We start from the raw sequence: 25,141 nt of genomic DNA on the forward strand, positions 1-25,141 counted from the left end.
GGCAGGTCAAGTGGCCAGACCCTGCCCGGAGCGGTAGGGTTAGGGAGAGGAGGGCCCAGCTTGAGGAGGAGGATGGTTGGGAGGACAGACGGACAGACAGATGGTTTCTGGGGCAGGGACTTGGGCCTGGCTCCTTGGGAGCGAGCGTCCTCAGGCCAGGGTGAGGGGCCGGGGGAGGCGCAGCTAGGGCGGTGGCAGTGGCCTTCCACACCCCCCCCCCCCCCCCAGCCACTCTGGGTCGTCACTTCGTCCAGCCCGCACTGGGGAGGGGACTGCCCCGTGTCAGGCACCTTTCAAAACCTCTGTCCCAGCTGGCGAGTGAGGCCTTCTGGAGGGAGGTGGCCTGTGGGTTTCAAAGGAAGGGAAGGCATGTTTCCTTGTCAGAGCCCTGGGTCTGTGCCAAGGACTTGGCTAACTGTGATCTTCAGAGAGCACGACCCCATGGCGTGTCCTTGCAACAGAGGCTCGAGCTGGAAGGGCAGGGGCTGCTGCGGGCAAAGGTGCAGACTGGCAGGGGCCGGGGCCCAGAGGAACGCCCTCTGTGTTCTCACTCGACACCCCCCGAAGTACCTGCTGCTTGAGTTCGTCCCAAGGGTGTCTTTCAGAGCAAGTGCCCACCGAGGGACGTGTCCAGAGCCCCTGGCGCCTCCAGCCATCTCCCCTTTTGGGTTTGGGGTGATAGGGACCAGGTGGGGGCTGCTGTCTCCAGGCTGAGCACTCTGCTGGGTTGCCGGGGTCCCCGTCGGACCCTTTTGTCCAGGCCAGCCCTGAGGCCCCCGTCTGCGTTCTGGGACCCGACCCAGCCTTCCGCCATGCGGGCACGCCACGGCAAACATAGAGCTGTGTGTCGAGGGACGGTGGCAGACGCAGTCAGAACTCTGAGAACGGAGAACTCTGTTGCTTCAGGCACAGCTGGTGCGGACAGGCTGGCCCTTTGGGAAGGATGCTTGAGCCTGCTGCTAAGGGGAAGTGCGCCGTGCAGGGCGGCCCCCGGGGCCAAGAGGTCGGGGCTGTCCCTTCCCGCCGAGTGCCTAGGGGAGCCTACGCCGGTGCCCGCCAGGCTGTATTCCCAGGGTTGGTATCGTGGTCATTCTTCTCGGTGAGGCACACCGTCCTCTGGAGAAGCCGAGAAAGGTGCCCTGTGGGGTAGCTGCCAAGCGGGCTGTGGGGCAGGTTGGCTTCCCGGTCGCTTGGGCGTTCCTGAGTTCGGTGCACATGAGAGGCGTCCTTCCGGACGGGGCTCACTGTGCCACCGGCCTCGTGTGCAGCACCCGAGGGCCCGTCCTGTGTCCCTGCCAGCCCCGAGCACTGAGGGGTGGGGTCAGGGGAGGGAATGTTCCATGACTGTGTTTAATGGCAGATGGGCCGCCCTAGTGGGCTTGTGGTAGCCCGGTTCTCCAAGAACAACATGCCCGCAAGGAGCAGCTCACTCAAACAGCTGGCATCAGGTACTGACGCTTTTCACGCATGCCGTCCGTGCTTTTCCTGGTCAGAATTGTGTCCCTTTTTAAGAACGCATCCCGAGTTCCTGATAGTGTGTTCACATCTCCATGCGGGCCACGTACACGCCGGCCACCCGGTGAGGGGCCACTGTGGCCGCGGGGCACTTCCTGGCCGTGGTCAGGTCACTTGTCTCATGGGGCACGGCCTGCGGGCCTGGCTGTCCGTGGCCAGCTTGTCTGTCCGTGGCCAGCCCTCTGGCACTTCCTAGAAGTGGCCACTTTCCATCGGGCTGCACACAGTGGCCCGTCCCTCTGAGGCCGCTGATGGCTTGCTGGCCGCCAGGCACGGGCAGGAAACGGTGCCTGAGGCTGGGTTCCAGGTGACAGAGCACTGAATGGGGGGCCTGCCCTGGGATGGTGTATTTGGGGATGGGGAAGGTCATCATGTGGGTTTCTGGCAAGTGCCTGGGAGAGGGGGACCAGAAAGAGCATCGTGGCCACCACGGCCAAGTGCAGTTAGCGTGATGGGCAGCTGAGGACGTGGGGACACGCCCCCTGCACTCTGCCCTGTTGCCCTCGACCCTCTGGTCCCACGAGCCCCTGCCGCAGCCCCCAGCTGTCGTGGCCTGGATGCCTCATCAGCTCAGCAGTGATCTGCTGTCCCCTGCGCCCTAGGGGAGCGGGGCCAGTGAGTGTCCTGTTCTTTCTGCGAGCCTGTGCTGGTCAACACAGGCTCAGCCACCTGTGGGTCATGCCCAGATGCCTGGTGCGGTTTACTGCAGGGGGCGAGATCAGGGTTCAAGCTGTGACTGAGGTTGTTGTCAGGACCCCTGTGCTGGGTGGGGGCCTGGGATGGCTGGACAGCCTCTGGACAGCGACCACACTGCTGAGAGCATCTCTGCGGCCATCAATCCGTGTCACTGGGGGTACTTACCCGTACCATCGAGGAACAAAAGCGTGGGGAGGGTTCCCGGCTTGCGGCAGCCCTGGGGACAGTGCCGGGACCCCCCCGGCTGTAGTGGGGCAGCAGCACCGTGGCCACACCACCTCTGCTGCTGACCACCATGTGCCGCAGCCGTCCCTGCGGTGACACGGGTGCTGGGCACCTGCCGTGTCGGGTTGTCAGGCAGTCGTGTGCACGTTGTATGCAAGGCAGCCTGGGCCCCCGCTGAGCGCAGTCAGCTTTGCTTACTCCCGGGCAGGTCTGGGGTGTGTGTGTGTCCCCGTGCTGGCACGTGTGCCCACGACAGCGTGTAGGGCTGGCTGGGCTCATATCCTCTGTGGGGGATGCAGCCAGGTGTCTGCAGTGAGACGCTAACTGGTTCGTTTTTTTCTGTGGGACTTGGATGCTCCGCAGTTGACACGTTTGACTTTTTACAGCTGGGGGAATTCCTCTCAGTGATTGGGGAAGGTTCTAAGAAATTCCGAATCGTGTCTGAGGATCGGGAAGACGTGGGAAGCTGAAACGAGTGCTGCACAAAGGTGGTTTGACTCCTAGAGACCGTTCAAAGCCATGGTCGTGCACGTGGGGCTTTTGGTCCCGGCAGCCACCTTCCTCGTAGGGTGGCCGCACGGACCCACGGAGCCACTAACGGCCCATCCTGCGCTTCCCTTCACAGGTCGTGCACACGCACAAGCCGCACTTCATGGCCCTACACTGCCAGGAGTTTGGAGGGAAGAACTACGAGACCTCCATGTCACACGTGGACAAGTTCGTCAAGTAAGTCCTGGCGGTGTGTGCCACGCCCTGCTGCCCCCTCCCGGGGCGAGGTGCCACTAGGGGGGCTGTCTCTGGAAACCCAGGTCATGACCCCACCTTTGTGAGGCTCCTTGGGTGGGCTGGTGTTCCAAAGAGAGAAGTCCTGTCCCAAGTGTGTGACCGTATGCCCCCTGGTGGGGACCACAGGGTGACAGTGTGGTTCGTGGGGGATGGGACCACAAGGTGACAGTGTGCCTCCCGGGGGGGGGACCACAGGGTAACAGTGTGGTTCCTGGGGGGTGGGACCACAGGGTGACATTGTGGCTCTGGGGGTGGGACCACAGGGTGACAGTGTGGTTCCTGGGGGGGGGGGGACACAGGGTGATAGTGTGCCCCTGGAGAGAACCACAAGGTGACAGTGTGACTCCTGGGAGGGACCACAGGGTGACAGTGTGGCCCCTGGAGAGAACCACAGGGTGACAGTGTGGTTCCTGGGGGCGGGACACAGGGCGACAATGTGCCACTGGAGAGAGCCACAAGGTGACAGTGTGACTCCTGGGAGGGACCACAGGGTGACAGTGTGGCCCCGGGGGTGGGACCACAGGGTGACATTGTGGTTCCTGGGGGCGGGACACAGGGTGACAGCGTGGCCCCCGGGGGTGGGACCACAGGGTGACAGCGTGGCCCCTGGCGATGGGACCACAGGGTGACAGTGTGGCCCCTGGAGAGAACCACAGGGTGACATTGTGACTCCTGGGAGGGACCACAGGGTGACAGTGTGGCCCTGGGGGGGAACCACAGGGTGACAGTGTGGCCCCTGGCAATGGGACCACAGGGTGACAGTGTGGTTCCTGGGGGCGGGACACAGCATGACAGTGTGGCCCCTGGGGGTGGGACCACAGGGTGACAGCGTGGCCCCTGGTGATGGGACCACAGGGTGACAGCGTGTCCCTGGAGAGAACCACAAGGTGACAGCGTGACTCCTGGGAGGGACCACAGGGTGACAGTGTGGCCCCAGGGGTGGGACCACAGGGTGACAGTGTGGTTCCTGGGGGCAGGACACAGGGCAACAATGTGCCCCTGGAGAGAAGCACAAGATGACAGCGTGACTCTTGGGAGGGACCACAGGGTGACAGTGTGGTTCCTGGGGGCGGGACACAGCGTGACAGTGTGGCCCCCGGGGGTGGGACCACAGGGTGACAGCGTGTCCCTGGAGAGAACCACAAGGTGACAGCGTGACTCCTGGGAGGGACCACAGGGTGACAGTGTGGCCCCTGGGGGTGGGACCACAGGGTGACAGTGTGGCCCCCGGGGGTGGGGCCACAGGGTGACAATGTGGTTCCTGGGGGCGGGACACAGCGTGACAGTGTGGCCCCCGGGGGTGGGACCACAGGGTGACAGTGTGGCCCCTGGCGATGGGACCACAGGGTGACAGTGTGGCCCCTGGCGATGGGACCACAGGATGACAGTGTGGTTCTGGAGGGGGAGGGTACTACAGGGTGACAGTGGCAATGGGACCACAGGGTGATAGTGTGGCCCCTGGCGATGGGACCACAGGGTGACAGCGTGCCCCTGGAGAGAACCACAAGGTGACAGCGTGACTCCTGGGAGGGACCACAGGGTGACAGTGTGGCCCCCGGGGGTGGGACCACAGGGTGACAGTGGCAATGGGACCACAGGGTGACAGTGTGGCCCCTGGCGATGGGACCACAGGGTGACAGTGTGGTTCCGGGGCGGGGGGACTACAGGGTGACAGCATGGCTCCTGGCAGAGGACCACAGAATGACAGCGTGGCTCCTGGGGGTGTGCAGTTGCAGGGTGACAGTGGTGCTTTGGGCTTGGAGACTTCAGCCCTGGGCTCCAGGTGGAGCGTCCCATCTGCATGTCCTGGAGGCCACACCTGTGGCGTGATGGCTGCCAGCCTGCCAGCTGTGGATGGACGGACAGACGGCTGGTTTCCATCCAGCAGCTCACATCTGTGTTTGTCACAGCGAGACGGGGACGGAGCCCCAGTCGCGTGTGGGTGGTGACATCTCCATCGTTCCGGAGGAAGTAGCCACAGGCCTCTGCACAGACCTGGGAAGTGCACGCGTGGGGGCGGGGCGGGGCGGGGGCGGAGCGAGCGGGCGGTGTGTGCTCAGCCTGGCTTCCTGAGAAGCAGGGCCCGCCTCCGGCTGTGGCGGCCAGAGGCCCTGGGGCACCTTTCCTCCTTCTGCTCTGCCCGCAGCCCCAGGGCCCAGGACAGCCGCTGTGCGCTGGGCACCACTGTGCCTGCCCTCCGTGTCCCCGTGCTGTGGGCTCGGGGCATCGTGACTGCTCCCGCCAGCCGGGTGTGAGGTGACCCTCCCTGACTTCCAAGGCGGGTCATCGAGGGCCGCTGTGCTGGGTCTGCACTCAGAGCCCTGGCGCCTGGTGCCCGGGCTCTGAGGGTGATTTCAGCCGCCGTCAGCAGCCGCAGGGTGACAGTGGCAATGGGACCACAGGGTGGACACAAGCATCCACGTGTCAGTTGTTAAACTGTGGGCCGATTTGCTAAAGGGCATGTTTAAAAAAGAATGATCAAATTTTCCCCAAATAATCCAATTTTACGGCAATTTTAATTAAAAACATGTTTTAAATTTTTTACCACTTAAACTAATACTGAAGTTAACATGAGGGCAAGGGGATGCCGGTAAATAGCTAAAAGTAGGCAAAATAATTCTGAAGAGGCCCGAGGTGGGAGTGCCCCCCCTCCCCTGGCTGCAGGCTCCTTGGGGAGCAGTGAGGGCAGGGGGACGGGTGCAGGGCGGGCAAGAGCTGTGGAAGGACTGAATGCAGCTGGGGATTGGCTGTGAGCCACAAGGCCATGTGTGCGTGAGAAAATGGCACTGGGTCCCCACCCCCCCTCCCCGCAGGAGGATAGTGTTTCAGTTGTGTTACTGAGTAAAGGGAGAGGGCTGAGCTCTAATAATGCTGAGGCTAAAATACTGGAGGGTGTTGTCTGTAGCTCTGGGCCAGGGAGTTACCTTCAAGAGACCCAAAAAGTGTCACCTACAAAAGAAAGGATTGTGAAATGCGAATGTTAAACAACGTTAACTGTTTACCAAAAGACCCTGTAAAGGAAGTAAATGGTTAGCTACTCCTGGGAAAGACACCTGCGGCACACCTTGGTGACCAAAGCCCTTACTTACCTTAAGGAGCTTGGCGGGGGAGAGCGGCATTTCCAGAGGCGGGGGTGGGGGTGGGGGGGGGTGCCCTGCTGGTGCGCAGCAGGCTTGCGGAAGGAGGCCCCCCTCTCCAGCCGCGCCCAGCCCTGCGCCCCCGCCCCCCCCCCCCCCCCCCCGCATTCCCCGCCCCATGTCCCCGCCTCTCCCCTATGTCCCGCCCCCGGCCCTGCCTCCCCGGGCGTCCACCCCGCCCCTTATCCCCGCGCCCCATGCCCCGCCCCCGAGGTGTGCCCCTTCTGCCAACACCCCTGGGTCCTGGGGAGGCTGTCCCGTTCTTTCTACTCCTACCCTTGCTTGCCATATGTGACCCGTGTTGCCATTTTTTGCTTTAAACTGGTACCTTTTATAAAGATTAGAAGGGAGAGAAGGTGCCCTTTATCTTGACCACTTTGTCTATGGCTTTCTGTGCTCTGCCCGCTCTCTCGAAGCCTCGGTTTCTGTCTGGTACCATCTTCCTTCAGCCTGAGAGCTTCTGTGACATCCATCTTAACACGAGTCACTGGTGACGAATTCTCTCCGCTTTTGTTTGTGTGAGGAAAGCCTTTGTCTTCGCTCCTGAAAGATGTTGTTGTTGTAGCTGGGACTGCGGCTTGCCCGCGCTTCTCTGTTAGCACTTAAAGGACATCATCGCCTTGTCTTCTGTGTCCTGTTGTTTAGGACGGGCCTTAGCCATTGTCCCCGTCTTAATTTTCGGTATATAATGTGTCTTTTTTCCCTGACTGTGGCATTTTGTCTCCCCGGATGGTCTGCAGCAACTTGATTATGTTGTATTTTAGTTTGATTTCCCTTGTGTTTGAGCTTTTTCAGCGGGTTTATAATTCTAATCATATTTGGGAAAAGTTTGCTCGCCACTTTCCTGTTTTTCTCCTTCCCTTCTCTTGGGTCTCTGACTCGGCTTTCCTGGGGTCGGCCTGTCTGTCACCACCCAGGGCCCCTCTGCCCCTTGAGCTCTTTTTCCTCTGACATTTTCCAGGCTCTTTGCTTCAGTTTGGGTCATTTCTGTTGCTGTGTGTTGTAGTCACGGATCTCTTCCTTATTTATTTTCTTAGGTTTTAACCTGCCCTTAGGTCCACCTGGTGAGTTCTGTTTTCAGCCTGAGAAGTTTAATTTGTGGTTTTCACGTTTGCTTTTCCTCATAGTCGTGCTTTCCTTGAAATCTTTGATTGCATGGACAGCCCCTGCTTCAGGGGTGTTTTCGGCTGACTTCTGTTCATCCAGGTCTGTCTCTGCAGGTTGTAGGTTGTATTTTTTTGCTTGTCTGCACACTAAGTTAATTTCTGGCGTGACGCCAGATGTTCCGAACATCGTGTGGTGTGTGTCTGCACCTTGCTTCCTGCCGCGAACACGGTGGAGGCTGCGGGGGGGAGGGGTGTGAGCCCTCCGAGGCACATAGCCTCTTCCCTTCTTCCATTTGGCTTCTTGGGGCCCGAACCCCTCTTCCGTCTGACCCCCGTGCTGGCTGGTCAGATGGCTACGTGACCCCTTCCCTGCTGCTGCGGAGCTGGCGGGAGGGTGGGGGGGCCCTCGGCCGGGGAGCCGGCAGGTGAGCAGGGAGGCCCCCCTCGCTTCCCGGCGTGGCTCTGGTGCATTCTCGGGGCTCTGGGTGCACAGTGGCTCCCTTCCAGCCACACGTGCTGAGGTGACACGTGGGTGCCCGCCTAAGCCTTTTCTGGCTGGGAAACGAGGCAGGGAGGTGACCAGGAAGCCCCTCTGACGAGGGGTGTTAGAGACCCTTCCTCCTTCCTGTCGTAAAGCCTCTGGGGCAGGCCGCTGATGGTCAGCTTTCCTCCTGGTGGGGCGACCTGCCTTGGTCCCGGGGGCGTGTGGACTCCGGCCTGCTTCTCCGTTAGCACAAGACACAAACAGCCAGGAGAGCCCACAGAGTTTGGGGTTGTGCCGCTGCGGCGTGCGGCCCTGGCCAAGCTCCCAGTGTCCCCCCACCTCCACGTCTCTCTCCCCGAGAGGCCTCTGGGTCCTGTGCATCTGTCGGGTGTCGGGGGGGCCGCAGCTGACGACATGGCCCGACTCTACCTGCACACAGTGGGTTTGGGTTTCTGCCGCCCTTCCTTCCTCCCACCACTGCTTGGTGGCGTTTTTGGGGTGACGTACGACACGGGGCTCAAGCCAGTAGCCTGGGTCTGGCAGCAGCTTTTTGGGTGGCTTTTGTACCAAAGAAACTCCCTGTTTTCCTTCTAGAGAGCTGTTGTCAAGTGACGCCATGAAGGAGTACAACAGGGCTCGCGTCTACCTGGACGAGAACTTCAAATCCCAGGAGCATTTCACGGTGCGTGCCCTTCTGCTGCATGGAGTCGGCCCCGGGCCGTGGCCTGTGGGATGGTGATCGCAAGTGGGGGGCTCTTCACAGAGGCGAGGGATTAAGCCGATCCCTGGATCTGCTCCGCAGAGCTCGAGTGACGGAGGCCAGTCCCTCTGTGGGCCCAAGCAGCCCACCCCGGGGGCCTGGCCTGTCCTGCGACAGTCCTTGGTCCGGGGGTCAGCGGATGCCCGGAAAGGGGGCCCCGCTGGGGTGCAGCGGCTGTGGGGAGTACAAGGTGCTGGGGAGGCTGGAGGCTTCTCGGAGGAGCAGACGTCAGATGGGTTTTGAGTCGCCGGTTGTTGGTTCGAGCGACTGAGGCATCTCACCCCCCCATCTCTGGGGAGGGCTCAGAGCTGCCTCGTTGGCTTAGTTTCCTCCGGCTTCCGTTCCTGGCGTCCTTCACCTCACCGCTGTCGTGTTGCCAGGAGCCTGGTATGCAGCAGGCGCTCGGCCGTTGCGTGCTGGTCGCATGGGGCGGTGGGTGCTGGTGTGCCGAGAGCAGGCGGGGCCGGGGAGCCGTGTCCTGCTCAGGGAGCGACACTAGAGATGGCCCTGTGGTTAGAAAGGCATCTGTCCGTTCGCAGCCTCTGAATTCAGGGTATCTGTGCCAGTTCGGTGGTACCTTCCTTGGCTGAGATGGTCACCGTCACGTGCCCATGGGATCCCCCGTGCCCCGCGCCTGCTGTCCTCGGGCACCCCTGCCCCCCTCCACACTCACGCGTGGCCTCTCCGCCACCTGTGTCAGCCACATCCCGGCGCAGGCACGCCCCGCGCAGGCCGCCGCAGCCCCGTGCTCCCTCTGCCTTCCTGCCCTGGGCCGAGGGCCGCTGGCTCTCAGCCCACCCTGGACAGGAGAACACTCTTCTCTTGACCCTCACGCTTCCCTGTGCCGGGACCCTGCTTCCTGCTTCTGCCATCAGGACTGGTTCAGATGGAGTCACGGCAGCCCTGATGGAAGCTGCGTTGGTTTGGGGCGAGCGGAGGGCCGGGCACCGCGGAGGGGAGGGGACAGCAGTTGAACTCGCAGCCCTGGCAGTGGGAAGCACTCACAGTAAACGCGGAAGGCACTGCCGGGACATCACAGTGGGGTAGGGTGTCCAGGGGTCCGGTGTGCGCGTAACTGGAGCCCCAGGATGAGAGGGAGCAGGAGACAGCAGGCCCCTAAAGAATTGGCTGAAATTTTTCAAAATTGGACGAAACGTGTGGGTGCATAGAACCAGTCGTACGACAAGGAGCGCGGCAGGGGTCAAGGGGCCCTGTGCACAGACGAGGGCGTCAGTCCCTCAAGAGGACACAACCACGTGGGCTGCGAGTCCAGCGTCGGAGCTTGCACACGTGCACGGCCGCTGGCAGCTGGGAGGATGGAGCCGTGGCAAGCATGGGCTTCGACACCGCCTCTCACCGACCGATGCTGCCCGCCAGCGTGACCCTGCCGCCCTTGGCGGGACGCCGATGGGAAGGGCAGCCGCGTGACAGATTGAGTGGCACAGGGCGTTCGGGGAGGGGGACCCACGCGCAGCCCTCCCCCCGAGGAAGCACAGAGGCTGGAGCCCATGCTCTCCCCGCTGGAGGACCTTGCTGTCCAGTTGGTGCATTGAAGTACTTCATGGTCGTGTCACACCTAGTCTGTTCTTTGGTGCATAGGTTTTCTTTTTTTTTTTTCAACGTTTTTTATTTATTTTTGGGACAGAGACAGAGCGTGAACGGGGGAGGGGCAGAGAGAGAGGGAGACACAGAATCGGAAACAGGCTCCAGGCTCCGAGCCATCAGCCCAGAGCCCGACGCGGGGCTCGAACTCCCGGACCGCGAGATCGTGACCTGGCTGAAGTCGGACGCTTAACCGACTGCGCCACCCAGGCGCCCCTAGGTTTTCAGACTTAAAGTGTCTGAAGCCAGGGAGCACCCAACATCCGTGGCATTTTAGTTGAGATGGGCAGTGCTTTCCTCTCTCGGTCATAAATACAGAAACGTCACATTAGCCGGAGACATGGCCGTGCTGCTTGGCGGGAGCCTCAGACCGGGCTAGAGAATGGCATCCGGCTGGGCGGGACTGGCCAGCACGGGGCCGCAGAAGGAGCCGCCGGAACACTGCATGGGGTGCGGCTCAGGTCTGCGCCGCTGAGGCTGTGTCTGCAGGTGTCCCAGGACCGGATGGGGTCGGGGGGAGGGGCCGGGAGGCCTGGCCTGCCTGCAGCAGCTGTGGGCGCATGGCGGCCGGTCCTGGGGCGTCTGCACAGTGCTGTGGACCGGCTTTCCCTCGGGTGGGGGGGTGGTGCACAGCGGGGAGGTGAGGGCTCCCCTCCTGCGACCGCAGTCCTGGGTGAGGTGTGCTGATGGCCCCCGGATAACTGGACCATCAGCCGTGTTTAGCGGGTGGGGAATGGACGGTGGAGCTCTAGACGTTGGAGCGCATCCCAGAGTTGGCACAGAGGTCCGAGTGTGTGTGATCCTGCCTCGTGACCGTGATGCTGATGGTTGGCGATAAAATCCTGTTTGACCCTGGGGCCCCTGGAGCACCTCTGTGCCCTTCCGTCGCCCCCCTCAGCGTGCCGTGGGTGGAACCATCATTGCTGGGGCCTCCGGACGTCCCGGTCGAGGGGACCCTGCACCCCCAGGGTCCTGGGTAGGGCTGGGCTACACTGGCCAGCTGTGTGGCCACTCTCCCACCCCAGCCTGGTGGCCTCTGCCTGTCAGATGGAGGAAAATTTAATTTTTACAAGATTAATGGCATTGGAGCAGTATTTTTAGCTGAGTGTGGTTCAAATAATAGGCCATTAATTGAAAAAGGAAATTGAAATGAATTTATCTTGTACATAAATGCTGTCACAGGTATTAATAGGGATCAGAAAATAGTGGCCTGTTCCCAGAAAGAGGTTGAGCCTGAAGCTGCACCTGGTGTATGAACATGACCGTGGGGGTTTGCTCTGCACACAGAAGCGTGGGGGCTGTGGCCTGGAGTGGGGGTTGGGCCTGGGGGTGGGCTCTGGGCCTGGGGTGGGTCTGAGCTTGGGGAGCTGCAGCCTGAGGGGGCCTCTGGGCCTGGGGGACTCAGCCTGGGGGGGGGGGCAGGGGGCTCTGGGCCTGGGTGGGGGCTCCGCCTGGATGGCTCTGGGGGGGGGGGGGGGTCCTGCCGACTGCGTCGGGAGCCCACCAATGCCCCTGGTCACCAGAAGATGGCGCCAAAGCAGCATTTGGTGTCAAGCTTTTGGTTCAGGAGATGCTCACAGGGCTTTTTCTAGACTCAAATCAGCAACGATTACGTGAAGTTCGGTTTGCACCTAAGAGTCGTGCTGGGGGGCCACTTACTGATGAGGAGGCTGGTGTCATCCCAGCCCCCAATGGCTGCCCCCGGTGTGGTGGCCTGGTCGCCGGCTGGGTCACCTGCTTCCTGCTTCCCCGGAAGGTGGAGGCCGGAGGGCGGCTTCTTCATAGGGCTGCCAGGCCCTGTCCGTTCGCGGGAACTCACGGGGACATCCCTGAGGGCAGACTGAGGACCCCGGCCCAGGGCGTGGGCACAGCAGCACAGCCACGCGTGAGCTGGAGGGGTGGGCCGGGAGTGGGCGGGCTGCGTCCGGTGCCCCAGGTGCCCTCAGGTCCTTCCCCCTGTGGCAGCGTCCGGGAAGCGGCCCTGCTGCGTCTCATTTCTGGCTGCCCACCTCCCTGAAGCCCGATCCCTGAGTGCCGCCCTGCCCTGGCCCAGCCCTGGAGTCGGCCCGCACGTCCCGGGAGGACCTGACCGAACGCCCCGCCGTCCTTCCTCTGGGGGAGGCCTTCTCCACGACAGAACGCCAGGCTCTTCACTGTCCCACCAGGCTTTCCGGTTTCCACATCCCAGTGAGCTTTTGTGTTTGCCCACAAAGAACCGAGACGTGCCAGTGCTGATCGCCAGCAGGTGTGAGGCGTTCTCGTCCCGGTCCCGCCACGAGGACAGAGCACGCCAGGTTGTGGGACAGAAGGTAGATGCAGACGGTGCTGTGGCCACTGCACCGGGACCGGCCGGAGAGGAGACTCAGGAGCGGTGGTGTCCCTTCCAGCAGGACTGGACCCCTGTGCACCGGCCTCCCTGCCCCTGCTCCCGTGTCCCTGCCCAGGCACCAGGTGGCGAGGTGCGAGTGACCCGGAGCTCGTGCGGGGCGCCTGACCCGTCGTCACCGGGGACGCTGCAGCATCTGGGAGAGAAGCCAGCAGCCACCGCTCAGCGTGTCTGGCCAGGCCTCAGCGTCCACAGGATCCCTGGGGTGCCCACGCCTCACAGCACGTTCACAGCACGGGCCTCATGTCCCCGGGTCATCCCTTCTTGTGGGCGGAGACTCTGTGGTGCCCGCCACGTGGGAGGAGGTGGCAGCCACCTTGCTGTGCGTCCTGCTCTCCGTGCGCTCCCCCTCCCCCGCTGTACGTGGCCCCCTTCCCCCCCTCCCCTCCTTCCCGGGGCCTCTCTGTTCCCCCTGGCCCTGGAGGACCCGTCCCTGTCACACGCACCTCTGCCCTTTGCCAGCACCCCTATTCCCTGCCGAGGACATTGCCCACACACCCTCCACATGTCCCAGGATCCGTGTGGACAGGCGGGTATGTTCTGGGCTTATGACACATAAAGGTGACTCAAGGGCCTTCTCAGTTACAGGCGTGGGCTCTGAGGTAGGTGGGGCGCTCCTCAGACTGCCGGCTTCCTGGGGCCCGGGCCCACAGGTCACCTTGCCCGCCACGTGGGAGGGACCTGACACCATCGGAATGACAGCCAGCACCCCCCGCCGCCAGGGGCGCCTGGGTCCCGAGTGCCCTGAAACGCTTCCCACACGAAGCCTTCCAGGATCTGCCTCTTGGGAAACTCCCCGTGACGTCACAGGCGCCCCACGGTTGGTCACAGTTGACTTCACAGCAGCCCAGGGCGCGGCCACTCGTGCCTTGACACTGAGGAAGTGCCCGGTGTAGTTTTCCAGGGCTTCCCAGTGTCTATTGATTGGAGACCTGATACCACAGGAATTGTGTCTCATTTCGCCGGAGGAACATAGAAAACACATCACTTACCACCGGAAAAGCCTGAACGTCGATAGGGGGACGTGAAGGGAACGGCTTTCCTATACTCTGGCTTCAGAAATGGCTAAATGAGGAAGAAATTGCAAATTTATTTTGGTATAATTTCCTCGTCTCGTTTCACTGCAGGAACGGAGCGTCTGCCGTGCGTGTGCCGGGCAGGCCCCCCCGTTGTGTGAATTCAGGGCTTCTGGGCTGGGGGAGGCCCACAGAGGCACGGCCAGAGGCCACCCATCCTCCCCTAACTGGGTGCCCTGTGAGGAGGAGGAGGAGGAGGAGGAGGAGGAGGAGGACAGAGGGGGGTCACCTGGCTCCTGAGGCAGGATGCGCGGCATCAGGGGCCATTCCGAGGAGGTGCAGGCCGAGGTCGCGTTCCCCGGGGAGCCCTTCCGTTTCTGGGACAGGTGCTTCTAGAACGTGAGGCTGCAGGTGAGCGCGCTGGCTCAGCGGCTTTTCCTTGGGCAGCGTCGGCTCGGTGGCGGGCACGGACCGGGCCGTCCTCTTGGTGGAGAAGCCGGGGGCGACGGGCACCAAGCCCAGCCTGCGAGGCCCCTGCCGGTCTGCACGCTGCAGGCCCCGCGGAGCCTCGCCTCTGGGGCCCGGGAGCCACGCGTGGCCAGTCAGTGCCAGTGGTGCACGTGTTGCGATCTGCAGGGCAGGTGCGGGTGGGCCCGAGGACGCCGTCCCTGCTGGCACTGGGCCGACGCCTGCACAGCCGGCAGCTGAAAGAGGGAAGCCATGTCTGGGCGGGAGCCGTGAGCTCCTGTCAGGGTCTTACAAGCCGTGAGAGCTCCCAGGCAGTGGCGGGCCGGAGCTGGGCAAGTGCCCTGGTGGCCTCCCGGCACGGAGAGCACATAGAGTCCATGGAGAGTGCTTTTGTGACCGCAGGGCTGCCTTAGCACACGGAGGCCCCGACTTCTCCTGAAGCTCTGAAAGTGGGGTTTCTTCTGGGCAGAGGGGTCTGGAGCCAGAGATGTGTCGTGTCCTTTAGCGCCCAGAACTCGGCATCACCCAGAGGCCCCGGGCGGGTCTGTGGGCTGGGGAGCAGGCTTCCCGGGCTCCGAGCCCTTAGTGGGGAGACCCAGATGCCTCCGCTGCCTGCGGTGCCCCAGCCTGCGGCCAGACAGTTCAGTTCCCGGTAAGAGGTGCACAGGTTGAGTTCCCTTCTGTGAGGCAAGAAGTGTGGTCCAAAGCAGCGGTCCACCGACAAGAGCTCTAGGGACACCACGGCACTCTGGGAGCGTGGCTTCGTGTGTGTGCAGACCTCCGGAGAGGGCTGTCAGGTGCCCTTTGCGGGCTCCCCTCCGGTGAGCACCCCTCCTCCCTGGCCTGAAACCTTTGCTCGGCAAACCCATCCCATCCAGCAGGTTCTCCTTCCCGGGAACGTGCAGTGGCTGCCTGACGAGTCCTCCCTTGTAGTCAGACCATGCAGCCTGAGGGCAGGCCCTGGTGCCCAGGAGGGCCCATCTGCCGGTTCATGCCTAGGAGCGGTTGGCTCCCACCGGGCTGGGAGTGCCCATGCCGGTGGCTCCCCGTCCTGGGACACCGGGACTGCTCGTCACCAACAGACCGGGCTCCCTCTTACTTTCCTCTCTGTTTGGGGGGCTCCTTCCCCACCCCCGACCCCATGTTGTCTTTGGCAGTGCTGAGAGGAGGGTCCCCACGGGGAAGCACGGGGCGGGAGGGCTCGGTGCTGGCCTTGGACCCACTCTTCCGGGAGGTTCTGGGCCTTCATCAGTGGGGGCCTGCCTCCCATTTGCCCCAGATCTGCTGGAGGGCAAGGGGGGCTGCACCTGCTCTCTCCCTTCCCACTGCTGCAGGCCCCTGCCTGCTCCCCGCTGTGGCCCCGGCCCTGCTGGCGGGAAGGCGTGCACTGGAGGAGGTGCCCTTCCACCTCCCCCGTGCTCCCCTCACGATCGGCCCCCTTCTCCTGTGTCTGCTCTCCCGAGTAAGATTTTAGGGGAAATTTATGGAAAATTAATGGAGTTTACTGATGTTCTTTGATCTGAGGAAAGGGAAAGAAGGCAAATGCATTTGTGATGAGGGAACTAATCTGCTCCAGGAGAGGCCCCCCCTCCCGTGGCTGCGCCCCGCCTCCGCGCCCCGCCTGTGGGGCCAGACAGGCCTGATGGAGTGTGAGGAACAAGATTGGTTTTCCGAGGGCACCGGGCCCTCCGCGCTCAGCTAAATCACGCTGTCTGCTCTGCTGGCGGTAACGACCCGCTCCCCTCGGCGGCACCTGCAGCCCCGCGGGACACGGTGATGTGCGGCTGGGCAGCGGCGGGGGCCCGAAGTGAAGGTGAAGCTGTCATATCGATCTTTTTAGCACTAAAATATGAGCCACTTTACTCCACTCCCCGCTGCTGTGATGTGAAAAATAATAACTCGGATCCAAATTAAAAATATTGATCTCTGGAAGGTGCTGAAAGTAAATAAACACCCCCCGAAGTTTTCGGGTCAGCCGAGAAACGGCCTCAGCAATAAATGTGTCGGCACGTCAGGGTCCAGGGTTCTTGATCTGTTTTTTCTTTGAATTGATTTTTCATTATTTACTTCCTAAAAGTGTTGAAATTTGGTCTTCCACTGTTAAATCCCAGTGTTTGGGCAAATTATTTCTTTGGGGCTTATGAGGTGCTTCTGATCCACTCGCTCATTGATTGATTGATTTTTGACTCAATAAGCTTGCAGTCCCTGCCTTATTTAGGGCTTCTATCATAATTTTTTATACATTTGCGCTTGACTTTTTTATTTGCCTCTGACGGATGAGGTGGCATGGGGCTGTCGAGCAGGGTAGCACGGGTGCCACGAGGCTGATTTTACCCGGCTCTGTGCATTCTGAGGGGACGCTGGGTATGTCCTGGCACAGCAGATCCCCCGTCACCTCCGGAAACCCCTGTACCCGACAGGGCCCTGGCCTGTGGGTGCCCCAGCGGCCCACGGCCGAGTGAGGTGCGGCGGGCAGGCGGGCGTCTCGGATGCTGCGGTTCTCGGTGGGCGTGGGGGGTCCGTGTGCTTCTCGAGAAAAGGCTTTCAGGAGCCCCCAGAGCTCTGGCCGAGTCCCCGGGGCCACACAGCGTGGATCCGCGTGGCCCAGCAGGAGAATGGGAGAGGGAAGGACAGGGGAGATGGCAGGATGGCCATTCCCGTGCAGCTGTTTGTGGGGACAAAAACTTCGCTGGGAAGACTGAGGACTTGAAACCTGGCCCGTGATCGATAGCACGTCTTGCCGCCCCCAGAGTCAGGGTTCCCTGCAACCATTTCCCACTCTCCAGCGTCTGGAACGAGAAGCTGCTGGCCCTGGGGGCCCCCGGGCTGGACCCGGCAGCAGGGCCGCGGGAAGAAGGGGCCCTGGCCCTGGGACTCGGGATTCTGGCCCTCGCCGCCCCGGTCGGCACTTTGCACCCCCCACCACGTCCTCCTCCGGGAGGACCTGCTTGGCGGCCTGCTCGTGAGCCAAGCGACGCCACGGCCAGATGTTCTTTGCGCGAGCCGTCTCTCTTGCTGATGCTGCGTGGTGGTAGCAGGAGGCGTGGGGGGGCCCGTGCCGGCGCTGGTCGGTGCGCTCGACAAGGGCGTCGCGCAGCACCTGCGTGTAACCCGCGTTCGCCACTGGACGGAGGGGAGGCAGGGGCACACGGAGGCTCTTCTGCGTCTGCTCAGACTTGAACCCAGAGCACAGAGACTGCTTCCGTGCCTCACGCGGGGGCCTGGGGTTCCGACCGACTGAAGCCAGAACAGGTTCGGGAGCCCCACGGACGTTTCTGAGGGTGGCTGGTGCGCCGGCAGGAGAGAGGGACGGCCGCCAGCGGGGAAGGTGGGGTCGTGGCCGAAGGAGCAAGGCTGGAGCCAGGTGGTCGGGGAAGGGCTGACCGCACTGTGTGATGGCGGTGGGGGGGGGGGGGCGCCTTGGGAACATCGCTCTGATCCGAGGTTTAGGGTGGGAGGCAGGAGGAGCCCCATCATCCTGAACACATGACCAGCTCCCCTGGGACCGAGATGGCCACTCCTCAGCAGAGGGCTTGTCTCTGAGCACCAGTCATCTGTGAGCGTCCAGGCACGCAGTCCTGTTTTCTGACCATAATCCTGTTTCTGGCATTTCCCTTTGTTCTGGGCACCACATCTGCCTCTGGCAGCCATGTTTCAGACGAGACACATATTCCAGAAGGATGGCGTGCCCTACGAGTGCACGCGGACGCTTACTGCGCCGAGTGCCAGAGTGCCGTCTCTCCGTCCCCTCCCCCCGGACCAGAGAGGGTGATGCAGGGCGGCGCACGGGCTCCCCTGCGGACAGGCCGGGCCAGGGTCTTGTCTGTACCTCAGTTGATGCAGAGACAGCGAGTTGAGGCCGAAAGTTGGCCTCCTTCCCAAGAACCGGGATCTTCCGGCCTCGGCACCCGACTCCATCGGGCTTCGCAGCGTGAAGGTGACCTGAAGCCTTTCCGTCCGTCCCTCTGCGGGAGCGCGTCTGCGGGAGCGCGGGTGGGGTGTTCCGCGGGCAGGGCCGGTGCTGGTGGGTGGTCGCCCCTGACCTCGGGCCTGGGAGTCCACGCCGCAGGCTCACGGGCACAGGGAGGGTCTGCTGGGCAGCCCGGTCGTCACAGTCTACACACCAAGTACACACAATTCTGAGTCAAGAGCTGCCTCGGAAGAGTCCAGAGCCGGAGGGGCAAAGAACTGTGTGGCCGCAGCTCTGGGGGCCGGCCGTGGGTGTCCAGCCGTGGAGCGTGTGCAGAGGTCCTGTGCCTCCGTGAGGAAGGCAGGGCGCTGGTCGGCGGCATGGCTGACAAGCCCACGTGGCGTGCATCCGCAGCACGGATTCAGAAAGCTGAGTTTTGCAGGATGGCCGTGCTCAGACTCAGCCGGAATCCGAGCCTCAGCAGTGAGCGGAGCACTGAGCTCGGTCACCCGTACACCCTGGTCCGGCCCCTGCACCTCGGCAGGCGTGGCAGACACAGGACGGGCCTCGCCCTCTGCTGAGAGAGAACCCCCGGTGCGGGGGGTGAGGCTGGAGCCAGAGCGCTGAGAAGTGGGCTCGCCCGGTCCCCTCTGTGCCCGGGGGGACCGGTCGGACCCTCGCTCCAGCGGACCAGCCTGTCCTCAGCCCGGTTGCACGGCGGGAATGGGGGAGAGAAGTCCAACACCCCCTCCTGCAGCCAGATGGGGCCCGGTGCCGATTGTGCCGGCAGAGGGCTGGCTGCACGCGACACCCGCCCGCTCCTTGTCCTCGAGCTCACAGACTCCAGGGAGCGCGCACGTGCACACGACACCCGGCCGTGACCCGTAGCTGCCACGCGTGACCGTGTGCACTCGAGGGGCCGTCGGGGCCTCTGCCCACATGGAGCGCACAGGCTCGAGGGCACACGTACACGGATGTGCAGTTACCAGGTGTGGAGAGCGCCCCAGGGGCCTCGTGGGAACAGGAGTCACGAGCGGGCCGCTCCGAGGAGAACCTGGAAAGTGAGCGGGAGTGGCCACGGAAGGAAGCAGGGAACACGTTCCAGGCTGGGCCCTTGGGTGCACAGAGGCCACACGAGACGCGGATCTGCGCTTCCCGGGCCCCTTCGGGGGTGGCCTGCTGCCAGCGGGGGAGCACGTGATCCCGCACAGCGCCCCACGGCCACGCCTGCCCGGGCAGCCCGCACTGGGGCCCCGGCGAGGTGCGGGTATGAAGACCCAGCCGTGAGGCCCCACAGGGCAGCCCTGAGGGAGGCCGGGGAGGGCCATGTTCTCGCCAAAGGCGTGGGAGCCACAGCGGCCCCCTCTTCCCAGGGCTGCGCTGGAGAGCAGATGACGGATGGGAGCGCTGTCCCCAAGCCCTGGCATACCGGAAGCTCCCATCCGCGATCCCCGCGGGCCAGTCTGTGAGCAGGGAAAAGTGAGTGTATCTGATAACGTCAGATCTGAAAAAAGATCTTGTCCCCAGCTCCCTTTGTCAAGAAGTGCCATCGGGAGATACCGTACCCCACAAAGTGGGCGCGTGATCCAGGAAACAGAGAGCAGGGGTTCGAACGTAGCAGCGCCCAGAGGGTGCGTACTGGAGAGTTCACGCGTGCATCTGGGTCACCTCCGCCATGACCGAAAGTCCACGGAGGGCTTTGCCCTGTTTCTTGGACACGATGCCCTCTCCGTCTGGCTCTGGAAACACCGGCGTGTGCTCCTGTGTGTGAGGCCCGAGCCCCAGCTCCCAGGGAGTCCTCAGGTCAGGGGTGAAGGCAGAGCTCAGGAGGAGGAGCACGCGCCAGGCATGTGAGCAGTTGTGAAGCTGGTTCCGTTTCTGAGAGGACTCTCCCAGGAGGTGTCAGCGATAGGCTGTCTGATGTGCTGAGACGTACCGAGATGAGAGGAGCGGGTGTGGGGGAATTACGGTGACACGTGCAAGGGACTCGGATGACACAAAGAGAACCCAGTCGTGAACCGCAGGAGAAACAAACGGCTGTCGGAGAGAGGAAAGGCCGCCGTAATGCTCTCCCGTTACGAAGCACGTTTCTACGGTTGTGGTGACATAAATACTGATTATCAGTTCAAGTAAAAATGTGGTTGTACCCAGAGGGTAGGGGATCAGAGGTGCATGTGCGTGACATGTGAGTGCACAGGAAACCAGGGCAAGGGATTAAGTCTTCATCTTCCAGAGTGGAAAAGTCAATAATGTTGAAAACTAGAAAGTCAAGAAGTAGCAATACAAGTTTTAGGGAGATGGAGGCAAATACCAAAAGAAAACAAGTAAAAGAAAGTAATTTTCTCTTAGGAAGAGAAAATCGAAATGATCAGGCGCTGCTGTTTTTCATAATAAACCTTGCAAAACTGATTTTTTTTTAACCAAAGAAAAGAAAAAATTTTTTTAATTTTTTTGTTGAAGAAACAACTTAGAGGGCAGAGATTCCTTCTCTTCACGGTGACCCCAAAGAAGGGCTTGCATGGGGAGGGGAGCTGAAGCCACGTGGGCTTGTCAGCACGGTGACCCCAAAGAAGGACTTGCATGTGGATCTGTGCATTGGTGCCCTGAGCGGCTGTATACAGGGGCGGAGGGTTTCAGTCATCTGAGCCTAGGCCGTCACAAAGATTGGCTGAACCCTGGTGACCTTTGGAGTATCAGGCAAAGGATTTGAAGATTAGATGGTCAATGGGAAACCAGTGCAGTTTGGGGGAAGGAGGTGAGGTTATCAGGGCTACGGAAAGACAGAGAAGGGTAGGTAGATTGTTCCAAAGTTAAAAGATCTATCAGATCTGCCTTTGAAGCTCTTGTTGAAGTCGAGTGGTCTCTCTCTAAGCTCGAACCATCCAGGGGGCGTGCCCTAGTGAACACCAGAGAGAAATGGGACCAAACCCGGCAGGTGGAAGATAGTGCAGATCTGGGTATCTCAGCTTTGTGAGGAAGCCAGACACAACAGGCCAGGCCTAGAGCAAAGCCTGCATTGCCCCCTACATAGGCCTTTTCACTCTGGCCAGATCACAGTGTGCTCCCAAATGCGTGTCTGCCCCTTTGTGCTATATTTCTGAAAACACAGTCCAGAGCTGAGTAGAAATGGTGTGAGACTGAAGGTCAGCTTTACTGAATTAACTGCACTGAAACCAATGAGGACAGTATCTTTTCTTCAGGAGAAGAAAAATATGGGATGAAGCGCTTCCACCAGTAGTCAGAAGGGATTGACCACGTACAAGAATTTTGTTTACATTTTAAGAATCTAGTCGTGTAGTTATGGCTTTATATAAGCTGTCAACTGACAATTCAGTTGGAATTTGAAATTTAAATAATGTTACCATGTATAACAGTATCAAAATATAAAATATTTAGGAATAAACTTGGCCAAAGATACGCAAGACCTGTGTACTGAACACAGCAACACATCTCTGAGAGAAGTTAAAGAAAATCTAAATAAGTGGAGAGATGTACTATGTTCATGGATTGGAAGGCAGTACTATTTAGGTAGCATTTCTCCTCACACTGATGTTAAGAGTCAGTGTGATACTGTCAAAATCTGAACAGACCGTTTTTTGGTGGAAACCGGTTCTAAAATTTATGTGGACATGTAAAGGATTTAGATTAGCCACGACGAGGACTTAACACTATCTGATTAGGACTTATTATAAATCTGCAGTCATCAAGACAGAGTAGCATTGGTGTAAAACCAGATGAACACGTCATGGACCAGAGTAGAGAACTTAGGAATAGACCCTCCACTGGACTTGACAGGGGGTCAGGCAACTCACGGGGGTGGAGTGGGTGGGGTCATCTTTTCACAGATGGCACCGTCACATTTAGATGGCCGTGTGCAAAAAGTCAGACTTTATTTCAAAGCTTAACTCTAAACAGATCACAGACCTAGTTAGTATCAGAGCTGAAACTATGAACGCCTGCAAGAACACGTAAGAGAAAATCTTAGTGACCTCAGCTTTGATAAAGATTCCTTAAATGTGACACAAAAAGCACAAACTATTATGAATGAAAGTTAATCTATTGCAGTTCATCAAAATGGAAAACACACGCCCTTCAAAAGATACAAGAATAGGCAGTTCACAGCCAGAGAGGAAATATTTGCAAATTATATCCGACAAAGGAATTGCATCTAGAGTACTGTATCTTATAAAGAGCTCTCACAGCTTAGTGCTAACCAGACAACGGAATTTTTGAATGATCTGAAGAGACACTTCACCAAATAAGCTCTGTAAACGGCAAATAATCACATGAAAAGTACTTAACACCAGCCATTTCCAGAGCAAAAGGCTGAACGCCATGTTCCTCAGAGATCACAGACTTTCTGCTGTTGGATGGAACGACAACACACAGTGCTGGTGAGGGCGCGGAGGAACTGGGCCCTCCGGTGTGGCTGAGGTGGAGATGTGGACCCGCACAACCACGTGGGAAAACACTGGCAGTTTCTTAGGAAGTGAAAACCCACTGACCGTGTGTCCCGGCCGCTCCGATCCCAGGAGTCTTCCTGAGAGAGTGGAGGAGCCTGTCCAGCAAGGACGGTACCTACGCGTTCAGGGCATCCCGACCGTGAGCACCCAGGCGATGGGCAAGCTGGAGTCCTGCTCCACCGTCGAGGGAACGGGCCGCGTGTCGCGGGTTTCCCGCAGGATTCCATTTCATAGGATGTTCTCGAAAATGCACGCTAATCTGTGATGGCAGAAGGCAAATCAGGGGTTTCCTGGGACGGGGACCCCAGGAGCAGGGGCCGCGCTGGCATTCCTGACTCTCGTGACGGCTGCATGGGTGTGTGCGTGCCTCTGGCCCCCTCCGCGTGCACACGGCCCACGCGGATTCCCGAGTGCTAGGCGTCCATCGGTAACTGCCGTAACTAGTCGTGTGGTGAATGGCTGAGCAGTCAGACCTCAAAGTATTTAACTGAGAAGGGAAACGTGTCCGTCACCAGCCGACTTCGTGTACCAGGTACGCAGATCGCCGTGCGTCTTACGGGTCAGGACACGTGTCGTTCCACAAGAAGGAACAGCAGAGTGTGACTTACTGTCACCGTCACACACACGCTGAACAGATACTGTCGATGTGAAATTAACAGAGCGTTCTCCAGACCAAATGAAGCTGCGCTGGTTTTGAACCTAAGAGTAACTTTAGTCTACGTTGTGTCTCTGCTCTGGGCAGAAGGGGTGCCGTCTTGTGGCTCATAGTTGTCCGGTCGATTTGCAGATGTGTTATGTGCCTGAAATGGGGCCATTTCTACGATTATGAGCCGTTGCATTTTTTCGTATGTTGTGTCCCGTCTCGAGTTCAGATCCACAGGTTCCAGATTCTCCGTGGAGCTTCTTCCTTTGTTCCACCCACGCCTCCTCAGTGGCAGTCACCTCGTTCAATGTCTGGCCTCCCTCCTGACCGTGAGCTTTTTTTTGGGCCTGGAGGTGTGCCATCTGCCGCAAGTGTCCCTCGAGGCCCAGCACACACAGTGTGCATCTCTGCGCCCCCGTCTGGGTGGCTGGTCCCAGCCGTGGCCCTGCCCCGTGTGTCCGGGAGCCGTGCCTCCCAGGCGACGGCCGGGCTTTGCTGGTACCGAAAACAATCTCCTTCGGGAGCGTGACACGGAGGGCGCTGGCCGGCAGACCCGGGGGCGCACACAGCAGGTGTCAGTGAGAGCACGCCCCACATCGGGCGGTCTGGACCCGGGGCTGGGCCGGGTGCTCGGGGGGCACCGGTGGGCCCACTCTGAAGAGAGGGAGGTCGCACGTGGGCCTATGTGAGCGCCGGCACCTGCTCCTCAGCCCATTTGCTCACGCTGCGGCCCGCAGTGGCTCCATCTCTGCGAGGAGCAGGTCTGCCGGGGGGCAGGGTGTGAGGAGGGACAGCCACCCCACGCGGCAGCCACGTGGCATAAAGAGGGGCTCCCTCTCCCCCCGCAGGCTGCTCACACAGCTGCCGTGGCCTCGCCTGTCCTCGCCTGTCCTCGCCGTCCACGGGGGTCACGGAGGCACTGCACGCGATTCCCTGGCCCTCTTCCCAGAGCCCCGGCTGGGCCAGTTCTGAGCGTGGCGGCCGATACGTCTTGCTTCCCTCCCGCCCCCACGGGGACTCCCCTGGGTCCCCTGCCCGTCCGAGCGGCCCCTTCCTCCGTGCGAGTCGGGCTCTCCCTGGTGGGAATCCGGAACGGGCGCCTCGCGGCCGGCCGATCCATCAGGCGCAGACAGGCGTGATCGAGGGCCGTGTCACTCGCAGCCCAGGAAACAAATACGCCGCTCGAAACGTATTGGTGAACAAACTGAAAAATTGTAAAGCTCTTAAGGACTTTCCTGCTTGTTAGCATTTTTTGACAGAAAATCAGTGAAGCAGTGAACATAAAAAAATAGTCACGGTTGATTCACAGTCTGGCTTGTTGTTCTGCTCATTTGGCCTCGAGCGACATTTCACTCTGGGAGTCCTCCGCTGCGGGGCACTTCTGCGCGGTCCCCGGCCCTGGCCTCCCTGGACGTCCGTGTTCAGCACCCCAAAGGGGACAAAAGGAACACCGGTGCAGAGGTTTTCCCAGAAGCCCAGACGGCACTGCCGAGAGCCGATGCCCAGGTCACAGGTGGACCGAGAGTCCAGGGGGCGGGTCATGAGGGTCGCGCCCCGGGGGTCACACCCCGGCGGAGTCGCAGGACCCAGGGAGGAGAGAGGGGCTCGACTGCGCCTGTGCTCCGGGCTTTCCCAGGGGATGTCGCGGATCCGTTCTGCACAGGCAGGTGGACATCCTGACCGGCCTTCTGGGCTGACGGTCCCTGCGCTTCCCGTGACCGGTCAGGGCGGCAGAGCGCCCGGCGGAGTGGGGTGGCCGGGCTCCACTCACAGCCCCGTCCCGAGGGGAGCAAGGAGCGTGTTTTCCCGAGAGAGGGCGGTCGGTGAATCCCCCGGCCCGCGTGTGCGGACAGACGTGGTGGGGCGGGCTTATCGTCAGCAGGGCGTGTGCTCGGCAGGCCTGCTACGTGGATCTGTGTCTGTTAGACTTGCTCCCACGCTGCA

General features: G+C 60.8%; 1 protein-coding gene across 5 annotated transcripts in view; it reads left to right on the forward strand.

Annotated features, from left to right (window-relative positions):
* The window catches only part of INPP5A (inositol polyphosphate-5-phosphatase A), a 173,316-nt gene that overhangs the window by 60,712 nt on the left and 87,463 nt on the right, over positions 1-25,141 (forward strand). For all 5 annotated transcript variants that reach the window (XR_008292274.1, XR_008292275.1, XM_027063454.2 and 2 more), the window contains exons 3-4: positions 3,062-3,162; positions 8,544-8,631. Coding sequence is in view for 3 of the 5 variants with exons in the window: in XM_027063454.2 (XP_026919255.1) it covers positions 3,062-3,162; positions 8,544-8,631 (189 nt within the window). In the remaining 2 variants the exon portion in view is untranslated. The remainder of the gene's footprint in view (positions 1-3,061; positions 3,163-8,543; positions 8,632-25,141) is intronic.

This window comes from Acinonyx jubatus, chromosome D2, assembly GCF_027475565.1.
Source record: "Acinonyx jubatus isolate Ajub_Pintada_27869175 chromosome D2, VMU_Ajub_asm_v1.0, whole genome shotgun sequence".
NCBI classification, from domain to species: domain Eukaryota; kingdom Metazoa; phylum Chordata; class Mammalia; order Carnivora; family Felidae; genus Acinonyx; species Acinonyx jubatus.